Below are 20,357 nucleotides of genomic sequence, written 5' to 3'. Positions count from 1 at the left end.
TCCTTCAAGTACTGTATAGACATTCGATCCAGCCTCGTGCAGGTGCACCGCACAAGAAAACTCTGTTGAGTCATGTAAGTAAAATAGATGCACACATGTTGGCGAGGGCTTCTCAAGTTTTTAGTGCTGTCTTTCAGTGTCTGCTTCCAGAGCTTGAAGGGTAGAATAGGGTGCACACTTGATAGGATGGCAGGATAGATTAAAAGCAGCAGCTGCAGACTAAAATCAGTGCCAATTTCACATTTATTGGCAGGGGCTATTTTCTGGTGATAATGATATGACATACTTCCACGGCCAAGAATGCTTGCTGCCTCTGACAATGTTGAACAAACTGAACTCCTGCTTTTTGCGGGTTGATTTTACAAAAAAAACCCCATTTTATTGCTGTTTTTAAAGCTTGGTCTGATACACAGAGTCTTAAAACAGTCAGACTGAAGATTGAATCCATCCCTGCTTGGGTTTTGTTTTAGTTTATTTAGGTTCCCTTCAGGTTTGTCATGTATTGTTCTTCACTGCCTTTAAGGTATATTTTTGGCCTGTGTTTGCATCTGGATTTTCACTTTGCTGCGTGTTTGCTCGGCCATCTGAGAGCACTGAAACAGACAATTCCTGACTTCCTGGAATGCTATAACACTTGTTAAACACACAAACATACTAACAATGCTCAAGTAGCCTACTCCACATGCCGTAACCATGCTGGCACAGTTATTCCTTTGCATTAAGGGCAATTATAGCTGTTTAAGGGGAGACAGAAGCAAGTATTCTTTCACCTCTGGCCACATGTTGTCACTTCCTTTCTCAACACTCACATCCCATTTATTCCACCTACACATTAGACAGAAAGTCTGTGACTAATAATCAGCAAAAGGAAAGAAGATGAGGGGAAAAAATGTCACTGACACGTAAAAGCCTCTACAGGAACATCAGTGCCGTACTGTCTTCCCATGCTCTCCAGTCTTGCTCCCTTTTAAGAGGGAGTAATCGGAAACTTGTGGTTGTACTGTACTCTGAAGTGTGACCCCCTTCACATTGACCACCCTCCCTCCTCATGCTAGACACGCTGTTCTGCAACTACAACAGGTGTCTCTGTGCAGTTTTAGCAACGCTGAGAGAGAGGCCAGTGAGTGGGCGGTAGAAGAGCTGATTTGTGCAGCAGTCGGTCAGTAAACAGTTCCTGTGGGATTGATCTCTGTGGAAGGATAATCTGGGTAATCCTATAACCGGCGCCGGTGGACTCCTCCTCTTTTGCTCTACACTAACGCCCCGCCCCTTTTCCACATCAACCCGTCTGTCCCCGTTCTGTCCTGAAAAGTGCTTGGTGTCCGGAGCGTCCATATCATTTTTTTTTAGTTGTCACCGAGCCAACACCTGAGTGACTGGCGTCCTGCCAGCGCCACACTTGCACCCGAAAGGCATGTGGCACCCCATGGCATCACCTGCAACTGGAGGCAGCCCTGGAAGGGAGATAGGTTATGGCCACTGTGAGTAGCTGAGTTCTGTTTTGCCTGCCTGTGAGTGTGTGTGTGTGTGTGTGTGTGTGTGTGTTTGTGGTTGGATCAGATGAGGATGTATGTGGTGGAGGATGCTGACTGTCTGCACCGCTGTTGTGATTTTCTACAGAAGCGGAGCTCAAACACTAAAAGCGAGCGCTGCACAGATGCACTACGGTAAAGCCTCTAATCCCTGTGCACTCTTTGAACAAGTTATTTTGAATTTCTTTCGGCAGTTGAACTTCTTCGTATTTGGGGTTTCCCATATGGATTATATATGATCCTCACTGTGATACAGTTCTCCCACTGTTTTGGACTGTATTCTGTTAGGGAATTGCATCTTTCAGATACAGATTTCACCCTCCAACAGCTCAGTTCCTGCTTTTAAAATCATTGGATCATTTTAACCCATTATGACAGGTACAAGGCTTTGCTGCTGCTTGTGACTCACTTGAGGTCTCAGATGTGGTCAGCGGGGATGCCACTCAACTTCAAATGACGCTTCCAGCTCTCATTGCCTTGTCCTTCACTATCAGTTTATCTTTCAACACTTGTCCCTCCCTGTTAGCCCCATCCATTCTGCTTTTCTCTCTCTCTGTCTGTTGTCTGTCACATTGCATCCCTCCATCAACGACCACTCTGATGAGGGTTTTTTTCTCGCTTTTCCTCCTTCCTGTGTTTACAGAAGTGTGGGAGGTGTTGACCTGGGCACACCTCCATAATACTGTAATCAGCCTATTAGCTGCTGCACTGTGTGTATATGTAATGTTTTGATTCTACATTTGTTTCTGAATGTTTCTGAATGTTTCTTGTCCTTGAGAAGAAGCATGTGATTTTTACAGCTGTAGTTCCTCCTCACTGACAGCCTTGAAGATGTTCATTCATGCTCCAGCTCTGGTTTGATGAAAGGGTAGAGAATAGCAGACAAACACTGCAGTTTTCCAGCATCTGATTTTGATCCTGGAGTACAAAAATGCAAATCCACCTGTACTACATGTACACGGTTTCTACATTTTCTGTTCAGCTCTCTCCATTAAGAGCAAGGGAGCTGTAATTATAACCTTAATGCTCATGTGGTCTCGACAATAATTCAGATGTTAAAATAGATTGAAAGGGTACATCTGAGCTTTTTCTGAGTCATAGAAATCATTCATAAAAAACTGATCCATGGTATAACAAGAGTAAAGCACATACTGCTTTACTCTGTGCCCACGCGATCATTACCTATGTTTCTGAGGCCTTCAGCTATGCCAGCGCCATCGGCCTGTGAGACGATTCCACCACTTTGGTCCAGACCGAAATATCTCACCAACTATTGGATGTATTGCTGCTATGACAGTATGTGTAGACATTCACAATCTGCTCAGAATGAATCCTGATAACTTTGACTTTTCCTCCAGTGGCACCATCAGGTCCACTGGTTTATTGATTTATGACCAAAAACCTGCAACTCCAATGACATTCCCACCAGCCTCAGGCTGTACTTTGTGTTATATCTGCCAAGCATCTACATGTTAGCATTGTCTTTATGAGTATATTAGAACAGACTTTAGCATTTAGCTTAAAGTGACACTGTGCCAAAGTGCAGACTCACAGAGCTTCTAGTGTGGCTGCAGAATCAAGGGCTGGGAGATATGGAGAGAACTGAATTTCATGATATTTTTGACCAAATACCTTGATATCCATACTGCAACAATTTGGTAGAATTGACAACTGGTGTTTTTTAAAAAATCGAACACAATATCTAGTCTCATATCACGATATCGATAAATTGTCGATATATAGCCAGCTATACTGCAGACTATATAAGCCTTGTAGACACCTTAATCTAAAGCCAGGTTTGCACCCAAATGTAACACAAAGTTAAAATATAAGTTATAACTAATAATTCCTGATTTCATACTGCTTTGCAAATATTAAGAGTAGGTTCAGCGTGATAGACAGCACCAGTCAAACCTTAAACGATGAAAATCAATGCAGAAAACATGATGGACTGTTGCATTTGTGTTTGGTTTATTAATTTATTTGAAGATGGTAACAGTTTCCTCAGCGCTTCTTGCACATTAGCATTTATAAGACCGCACTTTATCATTTTTATCAACACATCTTTTCCACCTCAGCAAAGCATAAAAAACTATTTACCTCTAGTAACCTGGTAGAGTGTGCGCCCCATATATGCTCAGGCCTGTGCAGCGGCCTGGGTCTGATCTGTGGCCCTTTGCTGCATGTCACCCCCCCCTCTCTCCCACCTTTCCCTATCTCTCTACAGATCAATAAAGGCACAAATATGCCCCAAACTTAAAAACAAAAAGCTGTTTGGCTTTATACCTACTCTGATTTTTCTAGGCACACATTGAAAGCATGAAACCAGGTTAATGGAAAAGGACTTGTCAGGTTGTTTTCATGTCATCTCCAGAACTTTTTACTTTTTAAATCGTTGTCTATGCTGAACATATTTTCTTTCCCAGTTCTTCATGTTAACTGTAGCGAGTATGCTGGTTGTGTAGTGTGGCTGTCTGTCTAGGATCATGTCACAAATGCAGAGGTCAGGTTGCCTGGGTCACTCTCACTTGGTCACAGCATGAGCTGAGTGGGTTAGTGTGCATTGTTTGTGTGTATTTGTATGTTGATGACACACACCCCTCTCTCCACAGCCCCCTGAAACAGCTTGAGAATACTTCTAGGAACTCATTTGAGTGTCCTCATCAGACAGATGCTCCAGTTTGCACTGGACCTCTCGGTGCACCTATTTGTTTGTTTTCCAGGACTGTGAGGTCAGCCTGTTCTGTCTGCACAGGCAGACTTGTGTTAGCTCTTGTTATTTAAGTTCCAAACTTTTTTATCGTTAGCATAACAGTCTTTATCTTGTTCCTGTCTCAGCCCTGGCCTCCTCATCGATCCTTTGCATCTGTGTCAAAAGTAAGACTGCGTGTGACTGAGTGTGTTAGAGGACACAGCAGCAACAATCTACATATGGAGCAAAAAAAAAAACACTATGATCTGTGCTTTATGTTCATTTGCAGACCTTTTCTTTTATTTGTTTGAAGCTATAATAGAGGGAATCTACAGAGCGATGGAGGATAGCTAAAAGGGAGCTCATTTTTCTTCTTTTCAGGGAAAGTGTGTGTGAGTTCATTAGAGAGTTCACTGCAGGGCAGAATTTAGGGTCAGAGAAGTTCACCAGCTCAAGTGCTTGTGTTGTCACAGCCGTATGCCTTAATGGAAAAAACATTTTTCTATTAAAGTTTGTCACAAGAGAGGCAGCATCTGTTTTTAAACAAAGTTCAACTTATGTTGCGAGCTATATTTATTTTGGCTGTTAAAGAATAATTTCCTATTATTTTGTAGAGAAGTGACAAATAGGAACAACAGTTCCTGAAATTGGTCCACTATTGAGCAAGAGCGCTGCAGCTGGCAGTCATGAAACAAGCTTCAATGTAATGTGCTTGGGGCATTTGTGCATCAGCAATTTATGTCCACTCAAGCGCTTGTTTTGTTTCTCTTGTGTGTTTAAGTGTCTCACAACATTATGGGAAGGATCATGACAGAGATAGCTCTTGTGTTAAACAGTAAAATCCTTTCTTTTATAACCCGAAACAGCCCTAAAAACGCCTTTGCCAGAACTACCAGACCCCATTTAAATAAACAGTAGTTTAAGCTTTTAGAGAGCCAGCATATTATCACCTCAAACTGGGTGATGTAAGGGTTTTTTCAACCAATCAGTTGGTGACTATTTTAACAGTGGAAAGACAAACGAAGATGGCTTTAATGAGTTTTATATTGTTTCTGTTGACTTTGAATGAAGTGTGTTTTATGATTATTAAATTACTGTTTATTTAAAAGGAGTTTGGTGAGTTTGACGATAGCCATTTTGGGGCTGTTTTGCTCTATCTCTGTAGGCTCCTTATCATAAGGTTGTCAGACACTTAGACAATCTGAGCCGTCAGGGTAAAAAACAAGTACTTTGAGTGGATGTAAATTGCACAAATCACCAGAGTGGTTACTGCAGCACATTTCAGGGCTGCCAGCTGCAATGGTCTCTCTAATACTTGACCATTTAAAAAAAAATGTTGTTCCCAATAGTCACTTATAAAATGTCAGAAAATAGTATCCAGGTTAAAAAAGATACCCTATAGAAGCAGTCAGAAATTGGATCAGGTGTCTTTTAAGCAGTTTTGGACATTCTGCTGTTGGAGAATATAATAATTTTCTTTCACCAATGTCCATTGCTATTTCCTCAATCACAGCAGAAAAAAATCAGGCGCTTTTCTCAATCGATGATCTAATGTTCTCAGCCAGGCAGAGAGATTAGGTGTGTTTGGTGGTGGGATCATGTGAGCGTTAGGCAGGGATGCTGTTTTGGAGCGGGACGATGCCCTCCCCCAATCGTCCCTACTATCTATCCATCCATCCATCTATTGCTCCCTTCTTTCCTATCTGGCTCTATCCCTCTCTCTGTCCCCTCCTCCTCGGCCTCCCACCTTCTTGACAGCTGGCCCGCTGAGCTGCAGATACTTACCCGGGGATAAGAGGATTTACTGACACAATTGATCAGACATCAACCTCATTTAGCACAGAAATGAATGTTTAAAGGGTGGTGATTTTGTGCCAGTGTGCATGGAAGATTTTTTTTTCCTCTTTTAATGTGAAAGATGACGCATGTGTGCATGTGTGTGTGCGTGCGCGGCTGATGCTCATGAGCTGGATTGGCAGTGAAGAGATTTCTTAATTACATGTCCGCTGTATCTAATGAGCTCCGCCGGCTGTCGGTCTGATTACTTTAGGTTGTGTTCTGCTCTCTGTCACTTGGTCACTGTCAGCCTCAAATATGAGAACGAGAGCATGCGCTTGTACTACACACGCACACACCCAAACATGACACGTGCAGACACATAAACAGCCATTAAACAGATCGATGCACACGCTGAGGATCTGTCTTCATGTGGGCTAATCTGATAGATATTGAGGCTTGTTTTGTTGTTCAGGAGTTGATCTGCACACACCCCCCACCCCCATATACACTCTGAGTGCTGGTCTGCTCTCCAGACAGGAGATATTATTAGCTAGTGGGCCATGGGCTTATTGAATTACCACACAGTTGAGTGCGCTGTCCAGCCCCTACCCAGTAATTAACAGTAAGGGATTTAGAGGGTTTGTGGTCTGTGATGTTTCTTTAAACCTGTTGATCATCACATCAGTGTGATATATTTGTGGTTTTGGCTGTCCTTGTCCACAAATGTGTGAATAAAATGCATTTGACCTACACAAATGATCATCTACAGCATACAGCAGCTGTTTGATGGTGGTGATGATGTCTCATTGATCCTCTATGTGCAGGAAATTTGAAATAGTTTCCACTGGAGCTGTTTCAGATTATTTGCTTTTACTTTGCAAAAAAAATGCATATACCGTTTTGAGCACATTATTAAAATTCTCCTAACAGGAGCTATTTGGTGTATGGATTTGTTTTTAGATATTTCTAGTGATTTGTTTTTTTAGTGTTATATGCAGTTCACCAGAGCTGCTCAATGTATGTGAAAGATTCAAATGATCAGTCGGAGACCCCTCCCCTCAGTTGACTGAGATTCTTCAAGTCAAGCAGGTTTTTTTAATGTCAGTCAGTGAGCAGTTTACTTTCGGTTCCCACATTTTGCTGTAAAGTGAGCGCTCCTGCTGTGGACTTGGAACAAGTGTGAGATTGAGTGAGATGGAGGCAGCTGCCTTTGTGCGGTTAGGCTCCGAGATAACGTTATCTTCCTTTTGTTTAGAAGTGGCGAATTTACAGCTAACAGCAACTTAGCACCATACAGTCTCTGGCTTTTGTTCAGTTGTGCTGGCAAAAAAAAAGTGCAAACTTTTGATCCGTTTTTCAGATAGTCAGCACGCATTTACTCGGAGGGCTAACTTGGCTTGTAGACTAAACTATACGAGCATCACTGTCACTCTCAATGTCCTGCAGAGCCCCATTCAAACTCTAAATGAAAAAGAACGTAGAAATAGTCAAATATTTGTACTGAATCACCAAATCTGATTCAACTGACAGCACCAGTTGACATAGATTTTTTTATTTCAAAATCAGTTCAATTGTAAATTGTTTTACTCACATTTTTACTGTTTGCTTTCCAATATTTGAGGAAGCAGTATAAAATCTGAATTTCCTAACCCCAATCCAAATTTCTTGCGTTGTCTGACCAACAGTCCCCCCACCACAACCACCACCACCACCATTAAATTAATTTACAATGATATAAACCAGAAAAAACAGTAAATATTAATACAGGAGAAGCTAGAGACAGAGAATGATTTGCAGTTTTACTTAAGAGTTGACTTACAATCAATACATTTTAGTTCAAGATTATTTTCTGAAATTCAACTCCGACAAGTCAATTAATCTACCATATTTTAGCACTAGCTTGCTGTATATAGTATCTGTATGCAGTATCTTACACTTCCTTTTTGTCCAGCACTGAATGTGGGGGCATTATGTCCTTGTACCATGTGTCAGTGTACCAGTCTGTGAAAGACCATATATATCCAGTATATATCATATATCCAGATATAAATACTACACTAATGTCACCATGACAAATTTCTGTTTCGGTTGCATGTATATATATATATATATATATGTATACAAAGTAGCTAGAATGGTTTCATATTAAGACATCTAATCAAACTAAGTAGCTAGTAGTTTAGTCCAGAGGTCAACACATAAAAGGTATTTTAATATTCTAATGTTTTATAAAAATAGTATTTGTTACTTACAATTTATGATCACAACTGTAATTTTATCTTCCATCCCTAATTCAAATCAAACTTTGACAGTCGGCGGTTTCAGAGTCATCATGTTAGTGGCTTGTGATTCACTTTGTAGGTTGTGCGCCCCCCTCGGTGCAGCCGTTTCTGAGAATGATCAGTGTGACTGTGGGCTTCTGCAGATAGGAACTTTTTTGAACTTGGTTCAGGAGTTTGGCAACAGGCGACCTTTGATTTGCGACGCCAGCGGTCAAAGGTGCCCTTCACTGCTCTGTCTGTTTGTTTGCTCTCAAATAGATGCTTGTGTTGTTGCAGCACTGTATGAGTTTAAACAGAGACGGATGGGAGCTGAATTTGTATGAAATCTGCCATTTTTGTTTGTAATTCTTTAGGCTGCAACCTCCCAGCGTTTGCTAATGTACCTTCCTCTGTTGTGCAGCGTGTGATCGGCCTCCTCCCAGAGGCTTCTTTGTGTAGAGGTGATTTACATAGAATAGGGATGGAACAGCCGGTTGAGGTGGGTCAATCGAGGATAGGCCCCTTTGAGCCGCTCTGGGCCGCTTTATGTTTCCTCCACTGAACATGTTGGCCTCCTTACACACGCACACACACAGTCTCTTTACAAGGCATGCTCTACTCACCGTTCACTCTGTTTTAGGCATCCCACCAGCTGACTGGACATGTGCTTTTGTGCTCTCCTGTGTGCTACAGAGACTCAGGCTTGGACTGTGGATGCACGAAAGTGTTGGCACGTCATCAGTGGCAGATGAAAGCTTAAAAATCGAATGAAATATTGGCATCGATCTGATATGAACATTTCTACAGATGTATCGAGCCGATAAGATAACGCTTTAATTATGCTATGATTTGATTTATCAAAATACAATTAGCACATTTAACGAGCTCTGTCAGCCCAAAGCGGGGAGGGCTGGGAGGTGAGCTTATCATCTTCCTACTGCCAACACTGGGTGAAACTGAGACTAAGAAGTCCCCACTGAGAGGTTAAATGTGTTTTTGGGGTGGACTGATATGTGGAACAAGAGACTGGAACATGCGTAGTCAGCATGCTTGCTTGTCTGTGTGGTCAAAAAACTTGGCATCTGTATTGGGAGATGCCGATCCTTACGGACATGGATGGATGATGACATTTGTGTCCAGCTGACTAAAGTGGACCCTTGCAGAGCCGTGCTCAGGTGTTAACAAGGAATTGGCCATCATGGCTGGGCCGCGCTGCATGCATTAGCAGCATGTAACGGCTACCTCACTGAACTGCTGTGGCTGGCACGCTTGCGGTGTTCACACAGGCAGTGTTGGTGCTGCGGCGCTGCTTAAACTACTTTATTTCCATAAGTAACAGCGGATACGGCACTAATCTAATATATGGAGCCGTGCAGCCGCTGTTTTGTCCGCAACATAGTCATACAAATATTTCACAATAAAAAGCCTTGTGTTAACAACTGAAGGACCTGTTTTGACAGAAATTATGTCAGAGGGCTTTTATTCTGAAAAAGAAACACGGAAGGTTGAGTAAAACAGAAACATTTGTATTTCTTCAGGTCTGTGACAGATAGAGACTTTGAAACTGTAGTGACAGGTGGTATAATGTCAATATCAAAAGTATCAAAAGACCGCTTTCACATTTTTTTTTTGTGTGTTGCTGAAAACTGAGCGTGCAATGCAGACAAAAACAGTGAGACTCAAAAATCTTCAGATGTATTGTAGCTAAGCAGCAGCCGCGCCGTACCTAAACAGTGCTATTCACGCTGGCGGCTGCTCTAATCTGTTAACATGGGTTCTGACATATACAATAAAAAATATCCACGACACACATGTGGCATGTTGCTTACATTGTGTATGCATGTATGTATGCTTACATGTATGCTTACATACACACAGGCAGTTTGGCCCGGGCATTATAGTCTTATTTGAAAATGTTGCATAAAAGTAAATTTGCTGTGTTTTACATGTATCCTAGGTTGAAGTTTCTTTTTTTGCCAAATGAATGTGTACATTTAAATGCAAACAACAAATCCTCACATTTGATAAGTAGGAACCAAAGAATATTGAAAAATTTTAATGGTGTCAATAAATGTTTTTAAAATAACCAATTAATTCGCTTTTCACCTCTGTATTGATTTCAGTCTTTTTGTCTGTTACTAGCTGCATAAAATAAATGTATATTTGTGCACATTTTAGCCCTCTGATCACCTCCAAATCCTGCACCTGGACATTTTGTGCGAATGTGTGCATTATTGATAAGAAACTGTGATTTTTGGGTTGTGGTTTGAACTAGTGCCTTTCTTGTTTGTCCTGATTTCAAGCTTGTGTGAGAGTGAAAAAAAGTCAAGAGGCATTGCAGTACAAAAGGCAAGAACATAGTTTAAGCATTGCTCCAAGTTTTGAGTTGAAAGTGGTACTTGTCTATACCACCAGTCTGTCCTCGTACTGTGTCAGAGCTCTCTATTTAACAACCTTTATCTTGTCATCTGCCTCACGTCTGGCCTGGGCAGTCGGAACACTTGTTGTGGTCTCGATGTCTGCAGGAGCATGTCGGCAAATTGTTGGCTGGAATGACGATAGCCCCGTTACTATATCTCCTACTCAGCACTTCTAGAATAGAATAGATCTTTACGAGTCCCCAAAGGGAATTTGTCATGCACATAAAGAGAGGGGTCAGTGCACAAAATCAGACACAGTACATGCTGTACGGTCCTCATCCATTACATAAGCTTGTTATTTAGATGAATCAGAACTCCAAAAAGCTGAAATACACTATGCCATTGTAAAATTTAAATCCAGGTAGCATTTGCAGCCAGTAGCATACAGTTTAAAGATATTGGTGCTTTTTAAAATTGTGCTTTACTGCAATGTGTATCCAGTCAGCTGTGGGACAGAGAGAGGCCCCAATACATATTTGCCTGCCCGGGTTCACTCATGGAGGGCTGGAGAAAGTGGGCGAATGAGAGAGGGGGTGGAGGCTATAGTCTCAGTGCTAAACAGGAAGTTGCACAACATCTGTTCCTTGGCATACAGAGAGAGAGTGAATGGCCAGCTGTGTGTTTTACAGTGTGTCCTCATGTTAAAAAAAGAGCGGCATCCAGGCTGACAATGTGACATTCCTCTCTGTTTCCCAATTCCTTGGAATCTGAAAGCAACTGTCTCGCATTACTCAAACTTTCCATTTCTTTAATGTCCAGTGGAGGAGAAACTCATGTTAATGGCCAGAGGTTAAGCATCAGAGCAACATTTCAAAACTATTGCAAAGTATTTAGCAAGTAGTTCTGTTTAACTTTCAAAAAGCCTGCAAACCAAAGTCAGCTTTAGCCCACCTGACAGGCAGAAACAATCCAAACACGATATGTGAGCATAAGCAATTATTCCTTAGAATTAGACACATCCTTGTAGACATAGAAGATGTCCATGTGACAGAAACTGCCTGTGGGTGAGTAGATCTTTGAGGTCTTTTTTATGAATTTTATCCCACAGCGTTAACGTTTCCCTCAGGTCATATGAGATCCTTATTTGTATGTTCTATATGAAGAAACAGCTTCAAAGTGATATCAGAAACAGGAATGACAAGATGAGATGTCTGAAATGCAAATACATGATCAAATGCAAACTGTAAAAGAGAGAGTCACAAGAGGTGAAAAGAAATTTGCATCCTATATATACTCATCCTCCAGCCCATGGTACATGTTGCAATACAGGAATAATACATTTAAATTTGTACAGTTTTTTTTCCAAAATTGTCATGGTGACATTTGTTACATTTGTATCACATCAGCATTTCTAAAGTGATGTGGAATATGAGCTTACTTTGTTGGCAGGAGCTGGAGGGGATGATGGATGGCGTGACTTCTGGGCGACATGTCTGCCAGGCTGCAGACCACTGCTCAAGAACAACAAACAACAAAATCAGTCGCTAACAAGTGTGTTTCCAAAGGCTTTTTGGTCATCAGACATGGGTGTTTTTAGCGACCCATTGCTGTTTTTTCAATGGGGATAGCACTACAAAAAGCAGTTGTTTTTTTACGGAGACATCACTGCAGTTTCTGCCAGGATTGCGTCACAAAAAGCAAATGTTTTGCTGCTTCCTGCACAAAAAAAGCACACGTTCCTTACGGAGAAATCCCTGATTTCCTGCCGGGATATGCCACGAATAGAAGTTGCTTTTTACCAAGACATAGGCCGATTGTGTTAAAGCCCAAACACGATCTTTTCCTAACAATAACCAAGTGTTTTTGTGTCTAAGATGAACAACGTGTTCACCATACCATTATTAAAACATAAAGTTTCCATCACGCGTGTTAATCGTAGGAAATCTCATGATAAGAAAGCTACGTTCAGCCCAATAAAAAACACTGTACCTGATGATATGAGTTTTGGCTAAGCAGAAACAGAAAGGAAAGGACTCACTGTTGCAAGGTCGCTGATCATTGTCTTTACCAGTTAAAATTTTGAAACTGTGAAACGTGGCAAAATCAATTGAAGCTACATCTCAAAACCAGGAGAACTAGTTTTGCGGGATAATGCTCATTACATGACTGAATCATCAGGGCTGAGATATGGAGTCTTACAGAGCCTTTGCAAAACATGGTAAGTGTAATGATGAGTAGAGCTTGGGTTGAAAATTAGTGAAAAAGACCTTTGATTCAACCCAGTCGTCAAAAAAAATGTTGGCATTGTGCGTTGTTACATTTGCATGTATCATAACAATTCTAAAGTGATGTATTAAACACGCTGAATTTATCATTGTGAGGTGGAGGGGACGGTGGATGGTGTGTCACCTAGGCAAGATGGCTGCTAAACCAACAAACAATGAAACCAGTTGTGTTTGAGCGGTTGAGTCATCGCTGTGTGTTCATCAGCTTTTTAGGCTTCAAATGTGAGTGTTTTGTAGCAACCTGTCTGTGCTTTTACCACTGGAATACTGCCACAAAAGGCACTTTTTCAGCAGGGATTGTACCCCCAAAACTGGGTATTTTGTGCCAAAACATGATCTTTTCCTAACCATAACTGAGTGTTTTTTTTGTGCCTAAACCACATCATTGTTGAAACATTAAGTTCGAATGCGTAGTTTCAACGGATCCGATATATAATAATGTGTAAATGTAATGTATTCATGGTTTGCAGAAATGTACATTGCTAACATTTTATTCTGGTGATTGGGTTTAATTAGTGATCATAACATAAATCAAGCATGTAAAAGTGAGTCTTCAGAGAGAGATTAAAGGTCTTTTTCTAAATCTTGCGTCCATGCAGAGCTGGAACATCGTAAATTCTTCAGAGCAATACAAATAGGGAACCTCTCTATGCATTTGAGGTCAAATGATCGGAGTAGCTCAGAGACAGAAATATTGTCACATTATTTACACATTTATCTTTTTCTCTGATTTGTTGGCTCATTTTTGAGACAAAACAAGTTCCCTTTTTTTTGACCGTGAGTAGCAACAGTGAACCTCCACTAATATAAAATAGATTTTCTCAGGGCAAGGGAGAGCATTTATTGTTGAAAAGAGACTTCCTGACAAATTGAACTGTCATACAGAATCATCTTTGCAAAAGGGTTTATTTTTTTAATGTTATCACCACTACGATGGATTGGGTGTTTCCATAGATTTTTCTACATAAAAATGATCACTGGGCACTGTGTTGAGCATTATGGTAAAAGAACAAAAATCATCTTGTTTGCATCTTTTGAGAAACCAAAACACAGGTGCTGTTCATTGCATGGCATGTTACCATTCCACACACAAACATAAGAAATTTGACATTTAACTAAGACCAGTGGCATTGTGCCCAGTATCTCACTGTGTTTGTGTATGTGTGTGTGTGTGTGTGCGTGTGCGCGCACGTAAAGTTGGGTAGAGTAGTGGTGCAGTAACACACAAGCAGAAGCTTTTGATTTTCTGAGCTTTCAGATTAGTCCAAATGTGCGTATGGTGGCATGTCACTTTTCATTAGGAACATTTTGCTCCTTTTTATTAATTTTTTTGAGTCACGTTAGCCCAGAGAGGTACTGCATACTGCATCTGTCTGTTACAAAACGAGCTGTGACAGGCTGTGGCATTTGTATCCGGGGTACAATGTGTATGCTACATGTTGGTGCTTTCATGTACGTACTGTATGTGTATGTTGGTATTTGTATTATGTGTTGATGATAAAGGAATGTCCTCACAGCTACAACGCACGCATGAACCTACACACCACGCCCTGTTACTCAGTTGATTGACAGCTTTTCTAAGTAGGTCATCTATGTAAATGCCAGCCTGTCAGTTTACATCAATGGATGCACAGCAAAGTCAGCACACTGGTTTCACTCCGTCTATCTGTTTTTATGCAACACTGACTGCATAAGATATATTGCCCAGTTGGTCAACAATATATCCTCAGATTCTCAGGCTTGTTTAATTCAATTATATGGCCTTATTTTAAAGTGTGATTATGTGTTTTTATTCTTGCAGCATCTTAAAGCTGCTATAATCAATATTGTTACATTACATGTGGATTAAATTAAATGAAAACTATGTGTAATCTGGGTTTTGTATAGTGCAACACTGGGTTTGCATGCGCCATGGTTAGCTATGGTGGGGGACATGGGATAGGAATCATGTGAGGCTCGTTAGACGATATGTATAGCTCAGTTATGGAATCTGTTACTTGATATGGATGAAAGTATATTGACAAGGCAAATATTTATCTGGGATAAATAACTTATTGGTTCTTGGTCTATAGATAGATGGTTTTGAAATCTCGGTTTAGTGAGGCTTTTTTAGTAATGCAAAGATCAATCATGGTGTGTTTAGAGAATCTGTGTAACCCAAGGACAAAGGGAAATGGGCTGATGATATATGGACTAAACCAATATATTTTTATGATGATAAAAACTGAAATATGGTACAGGGAATTATGTTGTATACAAGTTGTCTATGTGCTCAGCTGAGATCTGGTATTGTACCTCTATGTGTTCAAACTGGAAGGTATGTTAGTCTAGAAGAAAAGCCGATATGTCCAATAATGTAGATTGGGTTCTTTTTAGTTTTCTACTGTCCTTTTCATTGTGAATGGAACAAAATTTAGTTGCATGTTTTGCACATCCTTTGTACATGCAAGGCCAGAATATGTGAGATGTTGGTATTTTGTATTCCCATGTGGGATTGACCAAGTGAAAATCTTGGCATGACGCAAAAATAAAAAATGAAAGGATGAATGAATGAGTACTAAACTTCATACTTCTGTAGTAGTAGTACCTCAGTAGTAAGTAATTACATTTGAGCAGCAGGTAAAACAGTCCATGTGTAGAGGCAGAACGCTTTGACTGAAACATAATCTCTGAACTCACCGGCTATAGTTTAATGATTATTTAGATTTGTATTCTTTTTTTAATGTATGTATTTGAATTAAATGCAGATATCTGTTTCTAGAGATTAGCTGAAATGGATGAGGAAATCTTGGCCCGGATATTCAACACATTCTCATATCAAGTCGTCAAATAACGCCACTTTCTCAGTGGACTTTTTACATATTCTTTTTAGGTAGGTATCTGTTGGTGATGTTCCAGCTTCAGAAAACGGGATTCATTCTAGTAGATTCCTTCAGTTGTGTTTGAGTAACTAATCAAGTGGTAACTCAGTGTAAATCTTTTTATCTTGTGCCTCCCAAATCTTTTTAACACGTTTTTTCTCTCATTCAGACTCTACAGGGCCAATGACCCACACCCACCCGCCTCCAATGGGTGGCATGGGCGGGCACCCGTCAGTCATCAGCACCTCCAGGCACTTACCGTCCCCCATGTCCACCTTGGGCTCGCCAATGAACGGCCTCGCCTCCCCCTACCCCGTCATCACATCTTCCCTGGGCTCACCTTCTATATCCTTGCCGTCCACGCCCAACATGAACTTTGGACCGCTCGGCAGTCCACAGGTGAGAAAATATGTGGGTGTTTTGATGGTCATCAGATAGCTATGAGCATTATCTTCAAGGCCACTTTTCAGATGGACTTCAGTTTCAACTTGACTTTAAAGAAAAAACCTTTATGTTCAAATAATATTTGCATTCTAGTTGTAAAACAAATGCATGCCTTTTCAAAGCTACCTCCTCAGTCAGTGAAACTTGCACAGTATTCAGACATTTCCAAAACATCAAAAAAGGTGGTTTGAAGACTTCATGTGTTTAAACTCCAGAGTCCTCAACACCGACCTTTCACTCATTCCTCCTAAGCCTCTCAGCTTCCACCAAGGTTCATATTCTTTCAAATTACTACATTTGGCAAGCCCCGGCCGCTTTAAACTATCATGTTCTTTGGTCGATCATGTGCTTCTCATTTTTGGAATCTCCAACAGCAGACCGGAGGTTGAAGGTTAGGCATATCCAATGTGTTTGGCTGGCATACCTTGGCTTTCCTCTCGCTCTCCTACCCTTCTACTGACCTTTAAACTTCTCGCCCTAAAGGTCATCCCTGAGTTCTGTGTTTCTGCTGTCATGCGAGGGGACTTAAGACGCAGTCCGTCTATTAGCCCTTTAATGGATTACTGGCAGAGAGGAGAAGGAGAAAAGAGCAGCTCCCATTTTCTTTTGATTTCTTCGCTCCTCTTCAACATTTTTCTTCCCTTGTCACTTTTCTCTGCTGCCTTTTATAGTTCCATCTCTATTATATAACACCTGAGTTGTTCATGATCCTAACACAGCTCCTTTCACTGTGAGGTTCATTTTTTAGATTGAATAAATGATACACCCATAAGACTGACCTTTTTACTGTCTGATACAAAGGACTACAAGAGCAAAGGCTAATGGAGCTGCTTTCTTTAAGTGGTCTCTTGAATAAACTACATACCCCACCAGGCTCAGCGCTTTGATGATCGGCCACAGTACAGAAACACTCATAGAGTGCTTCAAAGGCTGCATTCAGGCCAGTGCTGCAGGGCACTGCAGACAGTGAGATACATTGGTTCAATCACAATATGGATCTTTGCCTTTAGGGACAGCTGATGATACAATACGGCGGAACCGTCTTTTCACTGCTTGCCAACAGCCAGTGACCGAGCGTCCATCAGGTCATTGTGTCATGTAACATCTCGCACTATTTTCCCGGGTGACCTGAAGTTCATTAGTGGTGCCGGTCTGACAGAAGCATAAACAAATTCAATAGAGAGGTGAAGCCCTTCCTCTTCCAATAGACCAAAAAAAAAGACAAATTATTTTTATATCCCATTCAAATTGTGCTGCGAATCACACATATGATGATTGTCAATTCATAAGATGAATTTGAAAGTTGAGAAAATCATAGTTTGTCCTAAGACATTACACTGACGTTGTGTTCAGGGGCTGGCTGGATAAAGTCTGATTTACCTGATTCAGACATTTGCGTTCTCCCATAAAGTTCCTCTGGGTAATATCTGGATAATTTTAAGTTTGCAGTGCATGTGTGAAAGGGGCTATTATGTAGTTTGACCCATAGTGAAAATTAGGTGTTTTCTATTTTTCAAGTAATAATATGATTATTTTAATGCTGATTTTCATTGTAAACAAGCCTTTAAAAGAAGCAACAAAAAAAAAGACGATTTAAACTCAGATTTAATATTCAGTTATGTCTTACCATTTTGTATGTGGCAATGTTTTCATTATTGGTTTCATTATTTAATTAGTGTATTCATTGATCATGTGGTCCATAAAATGTCAAAAAAAGTTTTTAAAAAATGCCAATTACAATTTCCCAAAGGCTACGCTGACATATCCATACTGCCTGTTTTATCTGACCAACAATATAAAAAACCAAAGGCATTTAGTTAAATATCATGGAACAGTGGCAACGCTTGTCTGGCACATTAGAAGGCCCAAGTAAACCTTATATGTACGATGCAGTGTGGTCTTCATACCATGTGTTGTATAAAGAATGTATGATGCATCAATAATCCATATACAGCGCTTGTAGCTCTTTTCTGCAGCAGTATAAAAGCGACATGTCTGAACAACTGTTTGAATGCACCACAGGAGTTATTTTTTCAATCCATGCATGTGTAAAATTATTTATTTGTGTGGATTCTGTTGAATGGTGCACTGAAAAGAAATAGCTGCCCACTATTGACTCTTATAAGCAAGTACGCAGGGGGCTCAATGCTCATTTAAGTGTGACTGCCTCCCTTTGGGGCATCTGCAGCAGGAGAAGGTGGCTGTGCTGCAGAGAACTGATGAGCTCAAGGAAAACTGAATGACAGAATAAAAAAACATATCTGCTATAAGGTCACAGGCCTGAGTTCAGTCTGCCATTAGAGGATTTTCAGAAGAGAGTGCACATCGTGAATAAGTGATAGGAAGAGCCTGAGGTGACTGTTGGATGTCCTATATGCATCAAATATATAGGACAGAAAGGCATGTGTAGGTCAGTCTTGTTGTCTCTACTTGGAGTGCAGATGTTTGCAACAACTAAACAAACAAAAATACTCAGCACAGATATGATCCCTCCTGGCGTAGAGAAAAAAAAAGGCAGTAGAGGTCAAAGGGCACAAATATGATAAGAGGCAAAGGAGAGATATGAAGAAGAAAGCTGGACTTGCTGCTCAGTCCAGAATAGACCTGTCATGATAATTACGTTATCAACTTATCATACGATATATGGTCATGACCTCGATATTGGCCGTTGTGTTTTCATGCGTGTTTGTTTACATAAGGATGTCGCAAACATTTATCCAACATGATGCAAAAATAAAGAGCAGGGATTTCCCGACCATTAGCTTTGGGAGCAGTAGTTTTTCCCTCCACTCTTGCCTACCTGCACAAGTCTGAAGAAAAATAAAACAACACCACAAAGACGACACAGCATAGCTTACCGATAGATTGCAGCTGCACTTTTAGAGTGCAAGAGGCCCAGTGTTGATAGTCATTAGCTATCATGTTAGCCCCCGTGTCATGAAATGTGTTCCCTTGTCAAATAGTGTTTCCCTCCTGTTAATGCGTAGTGTTCGCCTCGGTGGTTAGGGTTAGGGATAAGGCTTTGGTTCTGGTTTAAGAAGGAAGAAACACATATCAACAAGGAACGAGCAGGTCTTCTTCCACTGAGAATGCAAGGTTGTTCTACAGAAGCCCGGCATGGACAAATAAAATACTGGTTCTAGATGGGGCCACTGTCTTCACGTCGGCCACTGTGGTTCTCCTACACCCTTCAAGGTTCAGAAGATGTGTTCAAGCCTACACACCGGACCTTTAATCACACTTGATTATGATATTAGTGGCATAAAATGGTCTACAAATGATAATATCCTTTATTCCCAATTATTTTTGGGATAATGTCTGGTCCAATGAAAGTATTTATTGTGACGGGCCTAGCGCCGAACACGTTTCAATCCACCATTTAAGAGATTTCATGGGAGTCCTTGAGGTCAGATACGTAATGTTTCAATGTCTCATGGCCTCAGAGTTAAGGTGTGAATTGTTGTGGACCCACGTGGATACTCAGTTCATGGCCAATGGGCCAAATCTGGGCTGTGATAGCGTGCAGAGCGGCCTAAAGACCACTTTCTAATTCACGATGAAAATAAAGTGATTAATACGTGGAAGTTTTTTGTGCTTTGAATGTAAATTAGTGCCAAAAACCATCAGACAGAGGTGATTTCGATTAAAAAAAAAAAAAAAAAAAAAGTACCAGGAATCCCCAGACTCCACGATAGTCCAGACTGATCCCCAGATGTCTTGAAATCCTAGAAACGCCACTGCATACACCTGAGCTGCACGGCCTCTTAATCATTCTATCTGATAAATATCATTAATGTTTGCTTATTAACTGGCCTCTGGCCTCCCGTAATCTTACAAAATTGCCCCCCAGGCAGAGCAGTTTAAGTATCCCTGCAATGAGTTGAGGATTAATCAAAACAGCATTTTGAAGTGGTAAAAGAAATTGTTTGTGGATCAAAACTTAAAAAGCTTGCAATACATTTCAAAATCGAAGTCATTCTCAGAGGTGAGGAGACCCTACATAAGAGTGCCCTCTGCTGTTTACGTGTGAGAACTGCACTTTCTGCACACGTGACTCCGTTCATATGCCTCTCCCTGTCAACAAACACTAGAAAACCTGTATGACGAGCCTCAGACAAAAGCCCCAGCCCCACCCACGAGTCA

The 20,357-nt window shown here is 40.9% G+C and overlaps 1 protein-coding gene across 1 annotated transcript in view; it reads left to right on the top strand.

Annotated features, from left to right (window-relative positions):
- The first annotated feature begins 1,349 nt into the window (after nt 1–1,349).
- The window catches only part of rxrgb (retinoid X receptor, gamma b), a 28,155-nt gene continuing 9,147 nt past the window's right edge, over nt 1,350–20,357 (top strand). The window contains 2 exon segments of the mRNA XM_042481513.1: nt 1,350–1,481; nt 15,940–16,169. Of these exon segments, the coding sequence (XP_042337447.1) occupies nt 1,415–1,481; nt 15,940–16,169 (297 nt within the window). The 5' untranslated portion in view covers nt 1,350–1,414.

The sequence above is a fragment of the Plectropomus leopardus genome, chromosome 3 (assembly GCF_008729295.1).
Source record: "Plectropomus leopardus isolate mb chromosome 3, YSFRI_Pleo_2.0, whole genome shotgun sequence".
NCBI classification, from domain to species: Eukaryota; Metazoa; Chordata; class Actinopteri; order Perciformes; family Serranidae; genus Plectropomus; species Plectropomus leopardus.
Note: the sequence above shows the minus strand (reverse complement) of the source record. Positions and strands in the feature narration are given on the sequence as shown.